We start from the raw sequence: 25174 nt of genomic DNA, 5'->3' as shown, positions 1-25174 counted from the left end.
ACAGCGTATCATAATGGGGGAACTGGGTCTCCTGAAAGAATCCCAGAATTTGGTGTCTGAATCTCAACAGATAGAGGACTTGAAAACAACAGTCACTTAATTTTTCTTGTCTGTAAAACAGGTGGCTCACAAAGAGTAAAGAACATTTCCTATACTATAAAGTGTCCACTGCATTACAGGGTGTCCAGAAGAGAGTCATAATAGTTTCTTCTGCCTCCTGTTATGGAATTCATCAGGATATCAAATAGCAGTGTAGGCGCCCATCTTTCCCCACCAGACTGCAAGCAACTTGAAGGCAAAGACCATGCCTCATGCTGAGTAATTTACAGTCCCATATCACCATGATTTACTGAATGCCTACACTGTGCCTGACATCATACTAAATGTTCATTTGGATAATCCTGTTTACTTCTCACCACAATCGGCTTATTCGAGCCTCAGGTTTCTCCCCCATCTGAAAATTCCTACTTCATAAGGCTTTAAGAATTTTAAAAATGGCAATGTATGTAAAGGTACACTTTATCAAGTGCACCTGGCACTTGATAAAGGCACAGTACATATCAGTTATCACTGCCTTCATGTTGCAGATATGAAAGTAAGGGGCAGCCAGTTTAAGTTGCTGGGGCCAGTAAGTAGCAAAATCAAGGCTTGACTTCAAGGCAGTAGGCAGAGGCAAGCTGCAGTAAATTTAGTGTTCAGCATAGTGCCTAGAACATAACAGGCTGAGCCCAATGAATGTCAGTTCTTGAATGGGGGCCTGAAATCAATAGCAGGTGAATGAGGTTACCCAATTCATAAGGTTGTTCTTGAGGACTGAGTGTGAGGATATACGCAAAAGTCTGTAAGTACAGTGGCTGGCATGGAGTCAAGGCATCGTAAGTGGCAGGAAACCTCGTCTGTTTTACGGATGGGAAAACAGAAGCACTGGAAGATGAAGAAGAGCGCTCAGTATCACTCAGCTACTAAGTGGTTGTGTCAGGACACGATCTAGGCAGTGTGACTGCAGAACCCATTGGCTCTTACTCCAAGTACCCTGCACAGAACCTGGCACATCGCAAGACAGGCCGGTACGGGTGGCGAATGCAGCCAGAATAATAGTTACAAGTGTCAGGCGGAGCCTGAGGGAAAAAACACCTTGATAAAATGGAAATCTGGGCACCTGAGCCCTGGTCACTGGAACCTCAGACAAATACCTTATACCTTCCTAGGCCTCGGTTTCCTTCTCCCAGAAATGGGGATAACATTGTCTCCAATCTCAGAAGCACGAGCAGAGACTCAGGCCTGAAAAGCAAGGATCGATTAAGAAGCTAGAGGGGTCTGGGGAGCGGGCGGGAGAGAGGACAACCCACCGCAGGCCCAGGGGGTAGGGAGGAGGTGTTTACCTTTGCGGAGCTCGCGGTGCCACACCGAGACGATGGGTCCTGCGTGCTTGCGGTGGTGGATGAGCCACAAGGACAGGGTCTGCACGCTCTGCTGGGAGTTGCTCAGCTCCGAGAGCTTCTTCTCCAGCGCAGATTCGGAGAAGGAGGACATAGTGGCGGCGGGGAGGCCCGACAGGGAGCGGCCTGGGCCGCCCAGTACGACAGGAATAGCGTGCGGTCGGGGCCTCACCGGACAGACTGCGGGACTCTTCGCCGACTGACAGGCTGCCAGGGGCGCAAGGCGGGGGAGGGGATGGGTCTCCGCAGTAACAGCCGCCCGCGCCGCCGCCACAAGATGGCCACCCGACCTCTCACCCCCGCCGCGAGAGCGGGGTCAAAGGGCAAGGGCCGGGGTACCCAGGCACCGAGCAGCGTCGGAGCTGTAGAAAAACTTTTCTTTGGAAGCGGCGGCCTCTCTGAGCCTTGCTCAGGCCACTTCGAAGGAGCCAGACCCCGGGAACGAGGGCAGTTCCCCCAGCCCCCGGAAGGCGCTTTGACCGCTCCTGCCCGCACGCCGGCGCAGTGAGCCTCACCGGAACCCTTTCTCCCGCTCATCAGAACCTTTCTGGCGCGGTTCGGCGCGCTACTTAGCACGTCACTTCCGGCGGGGCGCAGGAGGCGGGAGAGTGAGGGAAAGACTGGAAGACGAGGTAAGGGAAGAGTGGCGGGAACGAGAGGGGAGCCCAGCAGCTGGAAGCCCTTAAAGGGGGATCCTGAGGGGACACTAAGACCGCGAGATCGTGACCTGGGTATGGGAAGGGGGCTCCTTTCTCACCTGGCAGGCCCAGGGCCGCACCTCCATACGTGTCCTGCTCTCACGCCGCCCCCCCAGAAAGCTGCTCTTTGGGTCTTCCAAGACACCCACGTGCCCTTTTCACTCCTCCACGCCTTGGCTCTTGTTCGCTCTCCAAAAATGACTTTCCCTCTCTCACCTGGTGAGCTCCTACCCAGCTTCCAGAGGACCCCTGATGTCCAGTTCTGACGTTTAGTCTGTGGCAGCACTGCCCCCGAAACACACTTCTAGGCCCTCTGCCCTTCACTGATGACTTCAGTCAAGGGAATTACATCCACCCTTGCCTTCTCTCTTGTCCTCCCAGTGCGTCCATGGACCTCGCTTACGAAGCAGTATTTGAGATATCAAACTCTTATAGTATATATATATACACATATATGTATTTTATGCATTACGTTCCAGTTATCAAATCAGATTTTTTTTTCCCCCTAACTGCTACAGGGATGGTGGTAGATCTTCATAGACAATAGAATTTTAAAATTTCCTGATCATCACTGAATTTCCTAGTTGGGGGCCTGACCCAATTTAGGAAATATTGTTCTAGTTGATACCTGTTTTTGTGCATTCTTATGTGTTGTTGTTCTTTGCTTATATACTTTTATCCCTTCTTCAAACCAGAATCATCATACTCAGAGCTAACATATCGAGAGGTTGCTATGTGCTAGACACTGTTTTCATATAGTAACTCATTTAATCCTAACAACAAAGCCATGAAGTAGGTATTATATTCTCCCTGGTTGACAAGTGAGGCTCAGAGAGGTCATGCCTACCCAAGATTCTTTAACTAAGATTTGTGGGAAGAGATTCCATCTTAGCCATCATTTTAACTCTAGCACTTGATTCATACTTGATTGTGTGAGTTAATATAAAAGAGGGGAATAACCTAAAATCATGGTCAATATCTAGTCATCATAGAGTTTTCGAGTACATATCTAGACCTTTCAGTATTAAATAATGTCATGGACCACATGCTTTTAAACCAAATCACAGGTATTCAGTGCATTACATACATTCTTCTATTTAATTCTTAGAATCCTGTGGGGTGGGGATTATTATCACTATTTGATATATGAGAAAGCATAGAAAACATGGATAAGTAACCAATCCAAGGTTGCTTGGGCATAGCTAGGAAATGGCAGAGTCAGGAGTCTATCAAGATTGATGTATCAATGTATATCCAACGTCTGATCCCAAATTCTTCACTCCTGAGGAGCACCTAAATCTGAAGCACTCTCCTAGACAAAATACCCATATCCTTGGAAGCTTGCTTTCTACTGAGGAAGACAGAAAAGTAAATACATAACTATAAAACGAGTCAGGAAATGATAAGGACATTGAATTAAACAGAGAGTAAAGGAGATTAAGACTGTGTATACACATTGGACAGATAAGAGTCTATCTGTCTATATGCTGGCAGAGAGGGCCTCACTGATCAGACCCTGAAAGAAATGAGAGAACAAACCAAAAGCTATCCTTCCAAGCAGAGGAAAAACCAACTTTAGACTATTGGTGGTTTTTTTGAGGAACAGAAAGCAGGATAGTAACCTGATGTGGACACTTGCAGGCAATAGTAAGGACGTGTGTTACTCTGAATGAAAGGTGAATCTATTTGACAATTTGGAACAGAGGAGGAACATTGTAGCTGTTAGGTAGAAAATAGTCATGATACAAGGGAGGCAGGAAGACCAGTTTGACAACTGTTGTAATAATCTAGGTAAAAGGGTGACTCAAGCCAGGTAAAAATGGTAAGAAAGGGACAGATTCTGGACGTATTTTAGGGAAGACATAACAGGATTTGCTGGATATGAAGTGTAGTGAGAGACAAGAGTTTAATAAATCACCCACGGGTGTTAGCCTGAGCAACCCTAAGAATGATGTTCCCATTTACTGAGTTGCAGAAAGAGCAGGTTTGGGGAGCACAAGCAAGAGTTTGGATTTGGACATGTCCAGTTGGAAATTTATTCAAGTACGATCACTCAGTATTCTTAGGGAATTGGTTCTAGGACACCCCCATCCCCTGGCAGATGTCAAACTCCCTCTGATAACAAATCTCATATAAAGTGGCATAGTATTTGCATATATCCTATACATGTCCTCCTGTATAGTTTAAATCATCTCAGAGTAATTTATAGTACCTAATATAATGTAATAATAGTTGTTATTTTGTATTGCTTAGGAATAATAATGGGGAAAGTCTGCATGTATAGTACAGCTGCAGGGTTTTTTCCCTTTATATTCTTTTGATCTATGGTTGAATTCGTGGATGTGGGACCTATAGAAACAGAGAACCAACTCTATAGATAGGTGTCCAAGAGGCAGTTTGGTTTATGATTCTGGAGTGCAAGGAAGAACTCTGGGCTAGAGAGAGAAATGTGGATATCATAAGGGGAAATAAGTACTGAAAAACCTGAGTCCTAGGACACATCAACATTAAGAGGTCTGGAAGATGAATATGTTATTATTATGTAACTTTTCTTCTTACGTCTTTTAACATTAATTACACTGGTTGATTTTCAAGTATTGAGCCATTCTTGCATCCTTCCAGTGAAACCATCTGGCCTGGAGATTCATATTCTCCTCTGCCCCCCAGTGGAGTTTTAAATGACAAATTTATATGTAGGTTTTGATAGTTCGTGTTTTAGCCATTTTGTCTATACAAAATGGATATGGCTTGCATCCTGAAATCCCTGCACACCTCACTTTGTCATAGTGTATAATTCTTTTTATACACACTGCTGAATTGTATTTCTCAGTAATTTGTTTAGGATTTTTACATCTGTATTCATGAGGGAAATTGATCTGTAGTTCAAAAAGTTTTGTATTATCTTTGAGTTTGGTACCAAAATAGTAGTAGCTTCATAAAAGGAATTGCAAAGTGTTTCTTCCTCTTCTTTTTCTAGAAGAGATTGTGCAGAATTTGTGTTAATTCTTTAAATGTTTGGTAGAATTTTCCAGTGAAACCATCTGGCCTGGAGATTCATATTCTCCTCTGCCCCCCCAATGGAGCTTTAAATGACAGATTTATATGTAGGTTTTGGTAGTTCGTGTTTTAGCCATTTTGTCTATACAAAATGGATATGGCTTGGATATGGTCTGAATGTTCCCCAAGTCTGCATGTGAAATGTAATTCCTCTTCTGAGGCATTAGGAAGGTAGACAATCCAACTGTGACATTTAGAGGTGAGGCCTTTGAGTAATGATTTGGATTATTTAAGTTCATTAGAGTGGAACCCCCCCCCATGATTAAAGTGGCTTTGTAACATGAGGATAAGAGCACATGTGTGGATACTCCCTGCCTCTTGCCCTGTGATGCCCTGTGCCACCTCAGGAACTCTGCCAGGAAGAAGGCTGTCACTTGATGCAACTTCTAGATCTTGCACCTCCAGAACTATGAGCCAAAATAAACCTTTTTTTGTTTTAAGTAGCTTGCCTCAGGTGTTTCCCTATAGTAACAAAAAGCAGATTAATACATTCTAAGTTGTCAAATATATTTTAAAAGTTATTGGTGGTATTCTGTATTACTCTTGAAAAATTTGAACTGATATTGGTAATTTATGATACTCCTATTTCTCCCTCTCTAACTCCTCCCCTCTCCACCAATCTTGCTAGAAGTTTGTCTATTTTATTGATGTTTTCAAAGAACCAGGTTTTTATTTCATTGATTTTCTTTATTTTCTGTGTTCAATATCATTAATTTTTGCTCTGATCTTTATTATTCCCTTTCATCTATCTACATTAGATTTATTTTGCTCTTTTTCTAGGATCTTGAGAGGTGGACTTTTGGATTTTAGTTTTGAGACCTTTTCCTTTTTCTAATATATGACTTAGTATTATAAATTTACCTCTTAGCTTGGCTGTTTCTCTTTCCACAGATTTTGATAAAATGTTATATTTTCATTTTCATTCATTTCTATGTATTTCTGTTTGTTTCTCTCAAGACTTCCTTTTTGTTCTGTAGATTATTTAGAAATGTATTGTTTAATTTCTAGATGTTTGGAGTTTTTTCCTGTTAGTTCTCTGTTAGTATGCCAACCTTGATTCAATTGCAGTTGGAGAACATTCTGTATGATTTTAATTATTTAAAATTTGTTGAAGTTTGTTTTGTGGCTGAGCATATGGCCTATCTTTGTGTATGTTCAATGGGCACTTGAATGTATATTATGCTCTTGTGTGGTGGAGTGCTCTTTAAATGTCATAGATCTTGTTGGTTTATGATGGGGTCAGGTTCTTATATCCTTGCTGATTTTCCATTCCATTGTTTTGTTGAGAGAGGGATGTCGAAGTCACTACTCATACTTGTGGATTTTTATACTTCTTTCAGTTTTTTCCATTTTTGTTTCACACACTTTGTGGCTGTTTTATGCTTATAAAAAGTATTTGCTGAGATTTTCTATTTTTTCATTTGTTTGAAACATATTCATAATTCGTGGAAATATTTTAATCATGGCTGCCTTAATATGTTTGTCAAATCTAACATCTTTGTCACTTCAGTGTTGATATGTGTTAAGATGGTATGATGAGTGATGTTTTGTTTTGTTTTTTACTGGAACCTGGACATTTCTATGTAGTGTTCAGAGACTGGATTGTATTAAAGTCTCCTGTTTGGGCTGGAAGTCCCTGATAGCGCACCTGCTCCAGTAGAAGGGTGGCCTGTTTTCTCGCTGCCGTCTGGAACTAGAAAGCCCAGGTTCCTCACTCAGCCTCCATGGCAACCAGGGAGAGCTCCCTGGTTCTGCCGTTTGAAGGTGGGTATTCAGCTTCCCACTGAGCCTCCACTTACACTGTGGTGTGGTCACCTTGTCACCACTGGGCAATGATGAAGGTCCTGACTTGTCACTAGACCTCTTCTGACACCTCCTTGGTAAGGAGAAGGGTACCTTCTCCCCCGAGTGGGCGTGGCAGTGTAGACTCCGGTGTGGCCCAACCATCCGCATATTGTGTGGGGGCCATGTGGGACTGGGAAGGGCGCATTACAGGGCCGGAGGGGTTGGAATTCCCTCCTCCTGCCGGACCTTCTCGGTCACCACCCCTGGGAGCGTTGGGAGCATCCATCACAACCTCCTGGGAGTGGAAGTCTAGACTCCTCAGTCAGCCTGTGCTGGGGTGAGTGGGGCCATTGTATGTCCCCTAGTGTCTGATGGGAGTAGAAGAGTTGTTGTCCAAACATTTATTGTCTTGCCAGGCTGCCCTGGCCCAGCCCTTCAGCTAGGGAGAGCAGTCGCTGTGGGCTTTTTGTGTCTGCACCTGCTGTTGCTGCTTCAGCTCATGGTCAGGAACTACGAGGTAGAAAGAAAACCTAGGTTGCTTGGTACCCTGTCACTCCTCAGGTCCTGGGAACCCTAACCAGTTTGCTTGCCTGTCTCTGCCTTTCAGAGTTCCCTTATGTTTGTTTTATACCTTTTGGTTCAGCTTAAGAGAAAGATAGGTGTTTCTATTCCATCTTCCAGAAGCACTTCTCTGTATCTGTGTGCGTGTGTGTGTGTGTGTGTGTGTGTAAACAGAATTTTATTCATAAAAATATTTAATTATAAATAAAGAGAATAAACATACACATGCACATGTTAGTCACTTAGAGAGCTTTATGCCAGTTTCCAGTGGCAGGGCATAAGTGGGGGTTGACGAGTCGGGATTTGGCATATGTATTTCAATGTACACTCTTTTCTAAGTTAAGAACTACTTTTGTAGAATGTCCTGCCTGCCAAAGAACTTCTTGTGTCATGAAGGGGATGGGCATGTAAGGTTCCTGTATCACAAGGCAGTTTCATAAATATTCTACAGAAGACAGGAGTAAATGAGGTACAGAGTGACTCGAGAGTGACTTCCAAGCCTCCACATTCTAGTATATGTACTTAATGTTCTGCAGAAATGTCCCCTTTGCAGGGCCAGCCCCTCTGGTGAACCTTTATCTCCCTTCTTCAAGAGCCTAGCACTGTGTATAGCACATAGTATATGCTAAAGAAACATTTCTAGGTAGAAGGAGGGGTAGGTGGAAAGTGACAAAACCTCAGAGGATGCTGAAGGCTTACTGTCTGTCCAGCTTCTTTTACTTACTAAGCAGTGAGTTGTGGGGAACCGCCTGGCAGACACTGTCCAGAGGCAGGGGAATGGGAGGGAAAGCTGCAGCACTAGAGCTGCCATTCAACGGGAAAAACTCACCTTTTTAACCAAAGACGGTAGTCCCCCAGCATACTCCGCTCTACTGCCAGGTGGAGAACTGAGCAAGGACAAGTCCCCTTTCATCACCAGGTGCCTGTGCTTGAAAAGGGAGAGCCTGTGTCGACTGCACACCTTGCAGGATTCCTGCCCCTGGCTGATCATCACATTGACCTTATACCCTTTTAAAATCATAGATTCCCAAGCATACCTGCCCGCCTTACAAGAGACTTTGATTCAGCAGATTCGGTGGGAAGTTCAGAAATCTGTACTTAAATCATTATTCCTTGATTCTGATAAACAGCCAAGCGGGACTGGGTTGATACTCAACTGGAATCACAGTTGGGAGGCTGAAGCAGGAGGATCTCAAATTTGAGGTCAGCTTGGGCAACTTAGCAAGGACCCTCAAAATAAAATAAAAAGGACTGGGGATGTAGCTCAGTGGGAGAGTGTCCCTGGGTTCAATCCCCAGCACCACCCAACCCCCACAAAAAAAAACAAACAAAAACAAGTAAGCAGGAAGGAGCATATACGGCCTTTGGACTCAGTCAGGTTGAGACGAATCCGTTGACTGACGCCTGCTTGCCTTGTGTCTGTCTAACCTCTCTGATCCTTGGGCTTCTCGGCCTGTGGATGAAGAATTTATGTACGTAAAATACCTAGCAAGTGCCTGGCATATGATGGATTTTTTTCAGGAAAAAAAAACAAAAAATATATTCTCTTCCTCCTCTTTAAGAATTTGTGTTGGCATTTCTGTGATTGCCCCCCAAAACAAATACAGTGAGATTCTCCCCTGATAGATGAGATCAATCTGCAGGAATAATTGACCCCAAGAGAAGACGAATGTAGCAATGACCTGAAGACTGCAGTTCAGACTTAGCTGGCACCAGAGTTCTACCAGAGAGAGAGCCAGATCCGGGGTTATGGCCATTCATTCAACAAATATTTATTAAGCATCTGCTCTGTGCCAGAAACAGTAAGCAAGCCAGTCAGACCAAGATCACCGCCCCCTAGAGCCCGTAATTGAGTGAAGGGAGAGAGAATAAACAGGTAGATAATGTGGTTTGATGGGTGACACTAAGTACTGGGATGGAAAATTTAAAAGGCAGAGAAAGGAGGTGGGGCATACCATGGTGGGGAGGTGAGAGGGTGGGCGTCACTCAGAAGTCACATTTGAGAGGCCAGGAGCAAACCATGGGTGACATGAGGGACCATGGGGACATGAGGGCTTTGGAGTGCAAAGCCCCCAAGCGTGTGCTTGCATCCGAATGTCACTCCAGGGTGAAGCCTGACTCGTGGGCCTTGGTAGCATCTCTGTGGTCTCTTGGCCTTTAGTAGATGCTGTGACTTTCCTCCCTTCTGGGCAGTGCTTGTGATAGGCCTTTTGCTTTGAGCCACCCTTCTGCACAAGCCCTATTCCAACAGGAATCCTCCCTCCACGAGCACTTCTCTGTTGGTGTTCATTCTATTTCCAACTCCTTTGCACTTCTTCCCCACTTCCATTTCTGGCTTGCATGGTAATAATATGTACCTTTGACGCACCATCTTATCCTGTGTCTGTAAAGTATAACACCTCATCCTATACAGACAATTCCATTTGTCTTCACCTTCCGTACTCTGTGACCTGGGGATCTTACATAGCTCATCCTGTGACAAGACAGAGAGAGGTGGGGAGTAGGGGAGAGGATTGCCTGCTGTCTACTTGCAGGTCTCTTCTGCCACCTCTGCTGGGGTACTCTAAACTAGGAGGCGTGAACAGCCAAGATCTGTTTATTCATGCTTTTTCGGTTATTATTGTTCGGCATGCTGTATCCTGGTGTCACTTTGTGGGCCAGGATGCCCCTGTTGATGTTAGCTATAGAACCGGCAAACTTTGCAGAAGTGCCACTTTAAATAATCAGGGTTGCACTTTATTGGAATAGAATCTAGGACTCCTAAGGCTCTAAATCTTCAGACAATTCCTTTTGTAATTGACGTATTGTCACACAAGTATGATTTCATGGCCATCCCATAAAGCTATATGATTGCCTTTTATAGTTATATCAACGTAGCAATGTGTTATACTGTCTTTCTTACAGAAATCTGGTTTATATATTTCTGAGCCTTAACCCATTCTTTAGAAGATCTCTGTGGTAAATCTTCATCTATATAACATTCCGTTGAGAGAATATAGCACAATATCCATTCTACTGTAGGTGGCACTTGAGTATTCTCCAATTTAGGGTGATTGTGAGGGTATATTCTAGAACACATCTTTTGAGAAACTTATGTATGCATTTCTGTTGAACATATATCAAAGAGTAGAATGGATAGATCATAGAGCACACCTGTGTGCACCTTTAGACTGACAGGTGCCACAAAAGAATTCCTGAAGTAATCATACCAGTTTACACATCCACCAGTATTGAGAGTTCTAGTTGGTTCATATCTTTGCTAATGCCTAGTATTTTCCTTTCCTTTTTTTTTTTTTTTCCTTTATTTTTTCAATTTAGCCGTTCTAAATTGAATTTTCCTGACTGATGATGTTGAGTGGCCATCTACGTGTATTAGCTTTAGTATATCTTTTGCTATGATACATCTGTTCAAGTCCTTCTCCATACTTCTTCTGAGTTGTCTTTTTCTTAATGGTTTATTTCTAAAATCTTTTATATATTCTGAATCTGAGCATTTTGTTGGATATAGAGCAGACATCTTCCTGACTTTGTAGGTTGCTTTTTTACTCTCTTAATGGTGTATTTTGATGAACGGTTCTTATTTTTATTGTTGTGTGGTTTATCGATTACAGTACTGGGGATTAAACCTAGGGCCTCATGCACGCTAGGCAAGTGCTTTACCATTGAGCTATATCTCTAGGCCCCTTTTTATATTTTATTTTGAGACATGGTCTCATTAAATTTCTTAGACTGACCTTGAATTTGTAATCGTCCCATCAACCTCCTGAGTACCTGTGGTATTCACAACCACACCTGGCCAATTTTTTTTTTTTTCTGTATCCTGTTTTTATATCCTGTTTAAGAAATCTTTACCTACTGTAAGCTCACAAAAATGTTCTTCTCTGTTTTCTTTGGAAAGCTTTCTTGTTTTCCATTTTACATTTAAACCTGATTTGAGATGAAATCTAGATAGAGAAAGCCACGCACATGCACGCACACCACACACACACACACATACACACACACACACACACACACACACACACAGAGTCTCCTTATCTGCAGTTTTGCTTTCCATGGTTTCAGTTACCTCTAGTCATCCATGGTCCAAAAGCATTATTAATCTTGACTCTGAGGAGAGATCATGCATGCATAACTTTTACTCTAGTATATTGTTACAATTGTGTGTCATGATTAACATATCATGACTGTTAATTTCTCACTATACTTAGTTTATTAATTAAACTTTATCATAGACATGTATGTATAGGAGGAAACAGTATATATAAGGTTAGGTACAATCTGTACTCAGGAATCCACTGGGGGTCTTGAAACATAACCCGCAGGATTTAGGTGACTACTCAGTATTTTTTCATGTGTATACCTAGATGATGTGGCACCTCGAAATGAAAAGACCATTCTTTCTTTGTTTCATTGTCACCTTCCTCAAGTGTGTTGACCTAGATTTGTTCTATGTGTAGTTCTATTTCCGGACTTCATTTTTCTCCATTAATCCATTTGTCTTTCTTTATGTCAATTACACACTAATTATTGAACCTTTATAGTTAATGCTGAAATGGAATAGTGTAAATTTCCTAATTTCATTCCTCTTCAGGATTGTCTTTGCTATTCGAGGTCATTTGCACTTCCATAACAATTTTAGAATCATGTTACTTTTTACAGAAGTCATACTGGGATTTTGCTTGGAATTATTTTGACTTTACCAGTGGTTCTCTTCCAGGGGCAGTATTTGGGCTCCACAGGATACTTGCCATGGCTGGAGACATTTTTCATTGTCGCCCTGGGGGAGTGCTTTTAGTGCCTGTGGATCTATGCATGGTCAAGTGCTCAAGGCCAGGAAGTGCTAAGTATCCTACACTGCACACAGCACAGCCCTCCGCCAACAAATGATTATGCAGCCCCAAATGTTAATAGTGCTACTGCTGAGAAACTGACTTAATGTAGCCCCTGTTCTGGTAGGACTTCCATCTGCCCTCCTAGTGTTTGTTTTCTGTTTGGCTAATTGATTTTGCTTTTTCCTTATTTTTGTCTTCTCCTCATTTTTGCCTTCTTTTGAACTAATCAAAAGTTGTATCCCATTTTTACTGCCTAGTGAACTTGTTAGACAGATATCCCTTTACAGTTATATTGAAGTTTATTCTACAGATTTAAACATGTGTTCATCATTTTTACATTCTATAGTCTAATGCAAATGACTTCACCATTTCCTGAAGCTACAGAGGCTTAGAACACAGCTCCTTCCCCCTGCATTTGGTGCATTTTCATTATCTCACATTTTAGTTTTACATATACTTCATCTACAAAAGACATAACATTGTTTTATACAGATCTTCTTTTATATTGACCTATTTCATTTCCTTCATTCCTACCTACAATGCCGTGCTTCTGTGTTCATTTTCCCATTTCATGTTTACCTTTAGTGTAGCTCTCATGGCAGAGAATTTCATCTGTTCTTTGTTTGTCTAAAAACATCTTTATTTTACATCCCCACTCCCTGTAGTGCTAGGACTAGAGTCCGTAGCCTCGCACATGCTAGGCAAGTGCTCTATCATTGAGCTATGCCCTCAGCCATACCTTCATTTTTCAAAAAATGAAATTCAGGGTTGGTAGTTACTTTCTTATAGTAAAGATGCCATTCTCTTGATTTCTATATTTTGTCATTTCAGTTGAAAAGTCAGTTGTCAGTCTTATTGTTCCACTGCTTTTAAGATTTTATTCTTTGTTTTTGATTTTCAGCAGAATGACTATAATGTGTCTGTGCCTCTCTTTGTATTGGTCAACTTGGGATTTGCTGAATTTCTTGAGTCTGTGGGTTGATCCCTTTAATTTGTTGTGAGCATTTTAGTTGCTTCTGCTTTATGTTCTATCTTCTGGGACTCTTATTCACAAGTGAGACCTTTCGGTGTATCCCTCCTGTTTTTTATCACCTGTGTTTGCTGTTATTTTTTCTTTGTTTGATTGAGTTTGGATATTTTTTATTGGTCTATCTTCCAAATCATTAATCATGTCTTCTGCTAAGTCCAGGTTAGCAGAAGACAAACCTGTTAAGACCTTGCCTTGGTTTCTTAATTATAGATACTTCATTTCTTTGTTTTACCATGTCCATTTGATTTTTTGTATAGATTTCAACCAATTCTGTGGTAAAATTCTTTACCCTTCTACTTACTTTATCCACATTTTCCTTTTGGGTATGTGTTTTTACTTGAAAAATTAAAAATTTTCAAACTTATTTTAAATAAAACCTTCCAAAGAATGATAGTTGTATGTAGAGAACATTAAAAAAAAAAAAAAAAGCAGTTGAGATTTATACCACCACATTTTAAACATGTTTAAAGTAAACCTGTTTGAGTGTCTCCTTAAATAAACTATAATCCTGGAACTTAATAACTATGTAATCAACTTTTAAGTATAATTATTTAGGTTCATTTGAACTCATGTTAGAGAAAAACATATGTTGGATATCTTAGATTCCAGTTGTCTAGTTCCAACTTCTAGCTTTAATATCTTCAAGTTACTTGTGAAAAAGAAGACAGCAATAAATAACATCTTAGGGTAAAAAGAGAGGTTACTTCAAAAGAAAAAAGTGTTCCTTTCTTTCTTGACAATATTAATCTTGTTTATTTTAAAGGTCTTGACTGCTAACTCCAATGTTTGGGTTACCTATGGATTTGCTTTTATTGTCTGCTTTTCCTCTTGCTTATCCAGTTCTGTGGTCTATATTCAAAAAATTCTTATTATGCATAAGACATTAAAAAGACTCAGTGGCACTAGGTAGCATTATTTTCCATCAGAGAGGGTCCTTCTTTTGTTAGGTTGAGAGGTGGGGAGCTGAACACTTCAATTTAAGGAATTAAGCTGGATCACTCTGGGTTGCAATCCTGAAAAGGCTCAAACCTTCTCTGGTTCATTCTTGTTGATGGAGGGCAATCCCCCAGGGCTGACAATTGGGAGGTTAACAGGCAATCTGTCTCCTTGGACTTGAAGACTTTCAGGGACCTCTGCCCTCCAAAGGCTTTCGGCTTAGTTCTTTAAACTGCCACTTCATGTGGATTCAAAATTTGCTAAATATCTTGAGGAAGTACCAGCCAAGTGTTATCTCCCGTTTTGTCACTCTAACTTTAAAGAACACCAAAATACCCACCGGATTCTATACCAGTAGTCTTGTATTTTGAGGTCCCTCAAGGATGCAGTTATGTCTATCCAGCCCTAACCATTGTGGATTCTGTCTCCTCAGTGACAGCCACGCCCTAACCCTGAGTCCATGCCCAGGATCAGCAAATGTACCAAGGGCAAAAAAAGCAACTGATTATTGACTCACTCTGAACATTCTCCCTTCACTAAACTATTAGTCCATGTAGTCTGTGTTGCTCTGGATACTTTAAGAAATGATTTCTGTAAAGTATTGGACCTTGCTAGTCATCAACATGAGTGTTGGCCTGCATATCCATACTATATCCTACTTGAAAGCAGAATTTGTACAGATGTTGTCAGGTGCTAGATGTTCTTCTAGGTTTAGAATTGCCCCTGACCTCAAAGAGCCCCATGTAAAGTGGGTAAGACATTTGTACAAGGAATGCAGCTTGTTACCATAATAGAGGTGCATACAGTGGTAGGAGAAAGGAGACAAATATGGAATAGCACCATCTTTTTAGAAATTGTATAATTTTACATAATTGCTGTTTAGCATTCAAGGAGTGAAACGAGAGTGATGAAGTTGGTGAGCTAGACAGGGCCTAAAGGCAAAGGGTCCTGTAAGCTAAAAGGTGTTTGTGCTTTTGTCGGGCTATGGAAAAGTAGTTGAAGATTTTAAACATGGAGAAGAGTGATCAGAAAAATCACTTAAGCATCAGTTTGAAATGTGGATTCAAGAAGGGCAAGCACACGGGACATGGGACCAGAGAGGAAACTGTTGCAGTCAGCCCACCGTGACATGTGATTATCATCATTGGTGATGAAATGGAATGAGGACCATAAGTCACAAAGGAATCACGACAGAAAAAGCAGATGAGTTCAATTTTGGACATTGTATGTTCCTATTTCATCAGTGCTGTTACAGTTTTTGTCATATCATCTGAGGAGATAATTTGGACTACCACTCTTTGGTCCCCAAGTTATCTTCATGAAACTCCTAAAGTTAGTAAGAGACACAGAGCCCAGGCCATTGCCTGCACACCAGCTTTAACAAGAGACCCTTTGATTTTGTTTGTTTTATATATTGAGCTTCCACTTAAACATTTTATTTGAAGAAAAATTTTTTCCTTGCTAAAAGGAAAAAAAAAATATCGTTTGCTTTTTCACTCATTTTCCCATCTTGGGTCTCTGTTCTGTTTGTACAGTCATTTCTCAGACATCTTCTGGTGGAATATATGGGTGATTCCTTCTCCAAATCCTTGAATATTGTTCTTCCACCTTGACAGGCAAATGTCTTGGCTGTTTATAGGTTTTAGAGGCCACCACCCTTTATTTACAATCAGAAGGTGCTATTCCACTGTCTTCTAGGATCCACTGTTTCAGATGAGGAGTTCAAAGCCAGCCTCTTTTTTCATAAGTTATTTGTTTCTTCCTGAAAGTGTGTATGGATTACACTCAGTAATCCAGTGACGGGTACCTCGTACAGGGGGTGGCGTAGCAGCCTCTGGATCATCAGTGTGAGAGCTGATGACCATGACATTTTCCTAACCTGCAATCAGGAGGATTTGAGCTTCTTCCTTTTCCTGGCTTCTTGGGACCACAGAGACCAGGAGATTTCTCCCCCAGAAGCCTCACAGAGACTGACAATGCCCTTCCTCACAAGAGTCCCTGGAGCTCAGTGGACCAGACTCTCTAGGGTTTAAAGAGTCCCATTTGTGCCCTCGAGACCCCTGTTATGGAAGAGGGGGAAAAAAATCCAATATCAGCTTTCTGTGGACTGAGCAGGTCTTGACCCACACCCACCACACACCACCTGCCTACAAGTCTTATAGCCACTGGGTTCAAGAGCACTTATTGAGTTGTGGATAGACAAGCAGCAAGGAATTTCTTGTCATTGTCTTTTCAGAAACCCTAGCGAACAGAGAAGGAAAAAGAGAAAGACCTCCAGACTAGATCATCTGTAAACCTCTATCCAGGGCCAACATTTTAGGGTTATACACATTTATGGTCTCAAGCTTCAGCTCAATTCTCAGTACCCTTGAATCACACTTTTTGTCTTCCCAGCAAGCCCTGCTTCCCCAAAGGGAATAGGAAACTTTATTTCTCTCCTCAAGCCCTGTGTTAATCCCCCTTCTTGTTCACAGTCAGCCCATGACTTTGAATTTCTCCTCACAGACAAAAGAAAGACTCTCATGTATTAAGTTGCTCAGCATCTGCTCCTACCTATAAACTCATCTCCTTTGCCTACCTTTTTTCCATCCTGCAGGAATCTCTCCTCCCATGATTTCCGTGTAGTGTACATTCCTGGTTTTCCCAACTCTCTGGGCACTCTCATCTATTTTGCATTGCCTTCAGTCTCACCCAGCTCTGATCCTTGTTCCATGTTCCCAGCTGCTAGGAGATCTTTTCATTGCATAAAGTTGATCATATAACTTCACACACTAACAGACCTCTCAATGACGAGAACAGGCAAAAGGACTCTAGTGTTGAGTCAGAATTGTGAAGGGAATAGGAATGGATTGCACAGGGACCTGAGGGAACCCCCTTGGGCGCTAGATACCTTCTCTGTCTTGCTTTGGGTAGTGCTTCTGTGGGTCTGTACGTAAAAATTCACTGAGCTATACATTAAGACAGTACGTTGTATGTTATGTAGTCCTCAACTTTAAAAAGATAAAACCTTCAGTGACGCTGCACCAGCACAGTTAAAACCCAAACTCCTTAGAGTAGCACACAGATGCCTGTTCATTCCTCCCCTGTGTTGTGGTTTGAGCTTCATCTTCTTGTGCATCCCATCCTGGCTCTTGCAGGGATATGACTCTTCCACACTCCCTTAGGACGCCATGCTGAAGGCTATCCTAATCCTTAAGAGACTGTGAGTTTACTTCCCTCACTAGATGAGAGGCTTCTGAAAATAGCAGCTATCTCTTTCCAATTTCTTTTCTCCCCTAGTGTCTTGGGCAGTGGCTGACACATAGGCCTCCTTAAGTGCCTGTTGAATGAATAAATGCAAGTTCACCTCATTTTGTTTTGAACTTGACCCTCTTTACCAAAACATTTCCTTCCTCCCACCTACAGGATGTTCCCTCAGTGAGAGGAAGATTTGCACAATGGCAGTTTTTGATACTCCCGAGGAGGCCTTTGGTGTCTTACGTCCAGTCTGTGTTCAGCTCACAAAGACCCAGACAGTGGAAAATGTGGAACATCTGCAGACACAATTACAAGCCGTGAGTGACAGTGCCCTACAGGAACTTCAGCAGTATGTCCTCTTCCCCTTGCGATTTACCCTCAAGACCCCAGGTCCCAAGAGAGAGAGCTTGATCCAGAGTGTGGTGGAGTGCCTCACGTTTGTCCTCTCTTCAACATGCGTGAAAGAGCAGGAGCTTCTCCAGGAACTCTTTTCGGAACTTTCTGCCTGTCTGTATTCGCCCAATTCCCAAAAACCTGCAGCTGTGTCAGAGGAGTTGAAATTGGCTGTGATCCGGGGACTTAGCACCTTAATGCACTCGGCTTATGGGGACATCATTCTGACTTTTTATGAGCCCTCCATCCTTCCTCGATTAGGATTTGCTGTGTCTTTGCTGTTAGGTTTGGCAGAACAAGAGAAATCAAAGCAAATTAAAATTGCTGCCTTAAAATGTTTACAAGTTCTACTCTTTCAATGTGATTGTCAAGACCATCCAAGGTCCTTGGATGAGATTGAGCAACAGCAGCTGGGGGATTTGTTTGCTTCTTTTTTACCTGGAATATCAACTGCACTGACGAGGGTTATTACAGGAGATTTTAAACAAGGTCACGGCATTGTTGTATCTTCTCTAAAGATCTTTTACAAGACAGTGTGCTTCATTATGGCTGATGAACAGCTCAGGAGAATCTCAAAGGTCCAAGCAAAACCTGCAGTGGAGCATAGAGTTGCAGAGCTAATGGTTCATAGGGAAGCAGATTGGGTGAAAAATACTGGTGACAAGTTGGCGATCCTTATTAAAAAGATAACTGAGTGCGTTTCAGTTCACCCACACTGGAAGGTGAGGTTGGAACTGGTAGAGCTTGTGGAGGCGCTTCTTTTGAAGTGCAGTCAATCACTAATTGAGTCTGCTGGTCCCCTCCTGAAGGCCTTAGTGGGCCTAGTAAATGATGAGAGTCCTGAAGTTCAGTCCCAGTGCAATAAAGTTCTGAGACATTTTGCAGATCAGAAAGTAGTGGTGGGCAACAGAGCCCTTGCTGACATCTTGTCAGAAAGTTTACATTCCCTTGCCACATCTCTTCCCCGCCTAATGAACTCCCAAGATGATCAGGGCAAATTCTCCACTCTCTCCTTGTTCCTTGGTTATCTAAAACTCTTGGGCCCAAAAGTAAACTTTGTCCTCAACTCTGTGGCCCATCTCCAGCGCCTTGCCAAAGCGCTCATCCAAGTTCTAGAACTAGATGTGGCTGATGTCAGAATTGTGGAGGAGCGGCGGTGGAATGCTGAAGACCTGGATGCCTCTCCAAATACCTCATCTGTGCGGCCACGGAACCAAGTCCAAAGGAGATACTTCCGATTCTTCACTGATGAGAGAGTGTTCCTGCTCTTACGGCAGGTTTGTCAGCTTCTTGGTTATTATGGGAACCTTTATTTGCTTGTGGATCACTTTATGGAACTGTACCACGAATCTGTGGTTTATCGGAAGCAAGCCGCCATGATCCTTAATGAACTGGTTACAGGAGCTGCTGGACTGGAGGTGGAGGATCTTCATGAAAAACACACTGAAACAAGCCCAGAGGAGCTGAGAGAGATTGTGACATCTATACTTGAAGAATATATAAACCAAGAAAACTGGTATTTGGTTACCTGTATTGAAACTGAGGAGGGAGAGGAGCTAATGAAGCAGCCATGCCTCCAGGCCATCACATCCAATGTGCACACCAACCAAGTTCTTTCCTCTCCAGCCTTCTCAAAGCCAAGTTCCACTATCTGCTCCATGAACAGCAATATCTGGCAAATATGCATCCAGTTGGAAGGGATTGGCCAGTTTGCATATGCACTAGGAGAAGACTTTCGTTTGCTCTTGATGTCAGCCCTCTATCCAGTACTGGAGAAGGCTGGAGACCAAACCTTGCTTATTAGTCAAGTGGCTACCAGAACTATGGTAGATATTTGCAACGCTTGTGGCTATGACTCCCTACAGCACCTGATCAATGAAAATTCAGATTATTTGGTGAATGGCATCTCTTTAAATCTGCGCCATCTAGCTCTGCACCCTCATACCCCAAAGGTCTTGGAAGTCATGCTGCGGAACTCAGATGCTAGCCTGCTTCCTTTGGTGGCAGATGTGGTTCAAGATGTCCTGACTACCCTGGACCAATTTTATGATAAGAGAGCTGCTTCCTTTGTCAGCGTTCTGCACGCCTTACTGACAGCATTAGGTACACTGAAGCTCTTTTTAATGCTGATTGGTGTAATAGGACTCACTATCCTAGTTTGCCTGGTCTTATTTTTTCAGTGTTTATGGTTATGCTATGAAGAACATTTGAAAGGTTGTCTCTCCGGAACCACGTGTTATGATGGGGTTCCAGTGTTTATTTTTTATATTTTCAATAATCTATCATCTATTGAGCTCTTGCTCTGAGCCAGGGATATAAACCCTATAAACTAAATATAAACATTTTTATTTCACAAATAAAAAAAGCTAAGACTCAGTGAGATCCTACTTTGCCAGGGTCACACAGTTAATAAGGGATAAAAATCAGGATTTATGACAATTTTATTCTTTCCAATATACCAAATTACTGCTGCTGATATTTAGTGTTAGCAGTATCTATGCTAATGGAGAACAGAAATAGCATGAATAATTCAGTCCACAGATGGCTAGAACAATACTGTCCAATAAAACTTTCTGCGATGATGGTAATACTCTATATCTGTTCTGTCCAATACAATAGCCACTAGCCACACGTGGCTAGTACTACTGGGAAATTGAATTTTTAATTTTGTTTAATTTTAATAGCTACATGTAGCTGGCATAGTGGTGGATGCCATAATCTCAGTGACTTAGAAGCTGAGGGCAGGAGGATTGCAAGTTTGAGACCAACCTTAGCAACTTAACCAGACCCTATCTCAAAATAAAAAAATAAAAAAGGCTGGGGATGTAGCTCAGAGGGTTTTGTCATCTGTTCCACAAAAATAATAAATTATAGCTACGTGTAGTCTCATATACCATACTAGACACAGCAGATCTAAAAATTTCCTTTGAACCTTTTAATTGAGTGAGCTGGTTTGCATTTCTCTTCTCTCTGATGCTGTAGGGTGCCTGCTGGAAATGTTAGCCACCACTAGAATGGCAAAATTTTGGACCGTAAGAAAAAGAATTCCTCAACTGGACAGTCTTTGAAAGAAAAAACAATGAGCTATGGTGCCTTTTATCCATAGAGCATATCTGCATATTTGTTTCAGCACTGCTAATAGTCTCTGAGGCAAGCGGAAAGGTCTTGGGATCTCATTTTGGTGAATGATAAGCCAAGGCCACGTAAGAAACTTTCTCATGGAAGGTGACTGGGGCAGGAACTGTGCTCTGCTCCCTAGCTGATGCTATTTCCGGTGTTCGTTCATTCATGAACATTTACAGCATAAATGTTCTTTTATTCAGTGAAGAGTGTTTGCCATGTGTCAGACACTGTGCTAAGTAATGGGAATATAGCAGTGGACAAGATGAATAAACTCAGCTGTCCTGCTACTGCAAAGGGGATGATAAACAAATCCTTAAACAAGCTCACTTCAGACTCTGGTAAGCACTGTGAAGGAACCAACTCCTGGATGCGAGAGAGTACCAGAAACAGGCTGCTTTAGGTGGAGTGGTCAGAGAGGACCTGTCAAAGTGACATGACACCAAAACCAAGACCTGAAGGATGAGAAGGGCCCATCAGCACATACAGTGCTGCCATGATGTCTGTATAATTTGTAAGAACATTAAGGCAAAGGGAACAGCAGGTGCGAAGGCCTAGAGGAAAGAAGAGGATCAGGGTGTTTGGAGAGTAGAGAAGAGGTCATTGTGGAGAGAGTAGTACAAGATGCAGTTGGAAAGGAGGGCAAATTCTGCAGGGCCTTTTAGGCCAAGGGAAGGAGTTTGGACTTTGCAATCATTCACAGTCTTACTTGGTGGCTGGCTATCACTGGGGAGGCAGCTATGAATGAGACCCACCTAGGCCAGCCCTCATGGAGCCCCTCTTGAGACTGGCTAGCTGCTTAGACATTGCAGACTGGGACTGGCTTCCCTGGGCCATATAAGCCCCACCATTACTACTTTGGGGAACTATACTCTGTTTCAATTTGAAATTTAAACAAGTATATTACCAAAAGGCCTATGAAATATATCCTTCTGGGAGTCATCTCAATTTGGGTCTTGAAAATTGAATTGCTTTAGATTGGTGATGTCTTTGGTCATATCTGAAGGAGGAAAGTTAAGAAATCCTGTCTAGTACCTTTTTTTTTTAGTTGAAGTGGAGGAAGGAAGGTATCCACTACAGAGGGAAAATGAAGATGGTCAGGAAGACCCTGGAACATCCTAAGAAAACAAGCAAGATTGGAGATAACTTTTCTGCAGGTTTTGAAACAGCCAAGAGTACACTTGAATTTTAATAGTAAGTAGTGAGGTTGGTACCGTCACTCAGGAGTCAAAGTAGCACTTGGTGTTGGCATAGTTGTTTGGCATCAGTTGTCTAACTGCTGGCCTCTGTGGAGAGGAGAGTGGCAGTGTGCTCTCACAGAACTTCTGGAAGGTCTTAAAACCCAATACCCGTTGTCGGAAATTGAGGCCCCATACACGCAGTGTTGCACACATGCAGTGACTAAAAGGTGCCATAGAGGGCTAACAGGCTAAACTCTTCACAGGAAAAGGCAGGATAGGTTGGAAAATGAGAAAATATGACAGATACTCCAGAACCTGGAGATTGTGCCACATCCACACACAGAGCTGCTCGTTCTTTCTGTGGCTGCCTCATATCCTGCTGTGGGGCTGCGCCATTCTTTATTTAACCAGCCCTTTCTTGGGAGATGTTTGGTGTTTTCTGATATTTTGCCAACACTCCCACACACACATACACACCCAAAATAAAATTGCTGTGAATATCTTTATAGGTCAATATATCAGTAAATTCCTGAAAGAAGTGCTAGTTTAAAGGGTATTACAATTAGATTTTTGATTGAGAGTATCAAATTGCTCTCCTAAGCGGTTGTACCAATTTAAACTCCATCAGCAATGTAAAAGAGTGCCAATTTTGCCACGCCCTCACCCACACTGTATTTACCAAGCTTTTGATCTCTGCTAGTGCAATAGGAGAAAAATAGCACCTTATTGTAGTTTTAATTTGCATTAAGAGAGGTTGAGCTTCTTTTCATATGTTTAAAAGCCATTAGTGAGCAAAGACATTTTAACATCTGGCACTAGCCTAGAATCTAGAAATAATCTTTGCAGTGAGTCCTGTCCTGGCGGTGTAATTGCTGGATCCAGGCTTTAACTACTTAGGAGCCAATCCCTTCAAGTGTACTAAATACCTGATTTACACCTGGGAATGGGGCATTGAAGAAACGTGGTAATCGATTATTCTGGATAGGAACCTCCAAATACTGGATCAAAGGCCGTCATTTCAAGTTCTTGCTGTCTGCTCCTTGGCCTGTCATTTCTGTCTGCTGTCACTCTGGCTCTGTGCAAATGTTCCTTGATGAAAAGGAGATTAGCAGGTGCTAAAGGTCATGACAGTCTCTTTCCCTGCTATCTGCAAAAGGAAGGCTCTGGACCAGAGCAGTGATTTCCAGGCTATGGGATGTTTGTTTTTATTTTATTAAGGATTGAGTCTTTTTTGAAATGAAGCTTTTGAGCAACCTTAATGTTTAAAAAATGGTTGAAATTAAAGTTGCTGTGGTTGAAGAAGGAATGGAGACCCTAGGACACACCACCACCATTAACCTACTGCCTCTTGGTGTCCTCCCTGTTGTGATTCCTGAGACATCACCACACCATTTGAAAACCCCTGGAGTCAGTGATGTTGGTTTGTCCTGTGAGAATGCATCGGAGGCACTGGAGCATCACTGAAGAAGGGAAAGCTTTGGAGAAAAATGGCCAAAGCAGTGGGTAGTGGAAATACAGGTGGGACTGTCTCCTACCGAGCAGCGTATCTGTATTCAGAACTTTATCACTTGTACACCTTCTCCAGTCTTGTGTATTGTTTCATTCAGCATGTATTTTGAGCACCCACCCTATGCTAGCCATATTGGAGTAACCTCTAATGGAAGAGTCAGGCGCCAAGCATTACCCACAAAATAAATACATGGTTGCAAACTGTGATGAGTTGATATGAAGGGAAACACGTGGTGCTGTATAAAACATTGGATAAGGGACCTGAGCTAGGGTGAGGAGGGAAGGGATGACTGTACTGTGCAGGTTCTAATTGTACTGAGACATGAAAAGTGATTTGGAATTAGAGGTAAAGTAAGGGGGAAAGTAAAGTATTTCAGGCAGAAGCGACATATGCAAAATTTCTCATGGAGGAAAATGCTTGACGCATTGGAAGAACTGGAAGATGGTAAGTTATCAGGCAACTGGAATGACAGAAAATGATGTTGCAGAGGCAGGCAGGGAGGGCCTAGACGTGGGGCATACAGGCCATGGCAAAGAGCTTTTTCTACTTATGAGTGCTAATGCCTGTTATTAATGACCAAGGTGATCTTTACAACACTCTGCAGCCCAGTGGTTCCCAGACGCAGGAGATGCTCAGCAAAGTTTAGAGGAGGAGAGAAGTCATTCGTGCCAAACACCAGCACCCCTTGAGAACAGCACTACAGCCGAGCACGTTGAACAGTTTGTGCTGAACTACCTCAAAGAGAAGGATGTGGCAGAGGGAAATGTCTCAGATTTTGACAATGAAGAAGGTAATTACTATGTATTTTGGCTTAACTAGTTCTTTCTCTTTGAAACAAATTATAAAAATCATGAAACATCATTCCTGAAAGTTTGAAAATAAGCTGTCATTCATAAGCACACCATACCAATACAACCATTATATTTTGTGTAATCTTTTTCCATTCTTTTTTGTTACAGACCTATCTGCAGGTGCTTGTTTGGCAGTCCTGGGGAGGGAACCCAAGGCGCCGTGCATGCTGGGATGCTCTGCCACCAAGCCAGCCCTCAGCACCCTGCAGCCCTCGTTTAAATGCAGCATACCCTTTTTGTGCTTAGTTATATGCAGTGCTCCATGTTGCTATGGAGTTTTCATAATTAATGTTTTAATAGCTGCCACTAAGTATCCATTCCCCCTTGGGAAGTTTAGGTTGCTTCTAGCTTTCTCTGTAATAAATAGAACTGCAGTGGATGATTCTGTGCATGTGATCTTTTCCTTTTTGCATATCTCTTTATAAATTCCCAGAAGTGGGATTTCTGGGTCAAGGATATGAACCTTATTTAATGCTTGCCAAATTGCCTTCCAAAAAGGTTGTATTAATTTATACCTTTCCTTCAGCAGTGTAGGACTGAT

General features: G+C 42.3%; 2 protein-coding genes across 3 annotated transcripts in view; one reads left to right on the top strand and one right to left on the bottom strand.

Moving 5' to 3' along the window:
- RPRD1B (regulation of nuclear pre-mRNA domain containing 1B) overlaps window positions 1-1967 on the bottom strand; it is a 47733-nt gene extending 45766 nt beyond the window's left edge. Inside the window, exon 1 of one of the 2 annotated variants that reach the window (XM_079128332.1) lies at window positions 1383-1967. In XM_079128332.1, coding sequence (XP_078984458.1) covers window positions 1383-1533 — 151 coding nt within the window. In that variant the 5' untranslated portion in view covers window positions 1534-1967. The remainder of the gene's footprint in view (window positions 1-1382) is intronic. The other variant, XM_079128331.1, reaches the window with a different exon arrangement.
- Window positions 1968-2020: 53 nt separating this feature from the next.
- The window catches only part of TTI1 (TELO2 interacting protein 1), a 44278-nt gene continuing 21124 nt past the window's right edge, over window positions 2021-25174 (top strand). The window contains exons 1-3 of the mRNA XM_079128132.1: window positions 2021-2071; window positions 17747-20074; window positions 24387-24572. Coding sequence (XP_078984258.1) covers window positions 17779-20074; window positions 24387-24572 — 2482 coding nt within the window. The 5' untranslated portion in view covers window positions 2021-2071; window positions 17747-17778. The remainder of the gene's footprint in view (window positions 2072-17746; window positions 20075-24386; window positions 24573-25174) is intronic.

This window comes from Sciurus vulgaris, assembly GCF_902686455.1.
Source record: "Sciurus vulgaris genome assembly, chromosome: 2".
NCBI classification, from domain to species: Eukaryota; Metazoa; Chordata; class Mammalia; order Rodentia; family Sciuridae; genus Sciurus; species Sciurus vulgaris.
The sequence above is the reverse complement of the archived record's forward strand: the minus strand, read 5'-3'. Positions and strand labels throughout refer to the sequence as shown.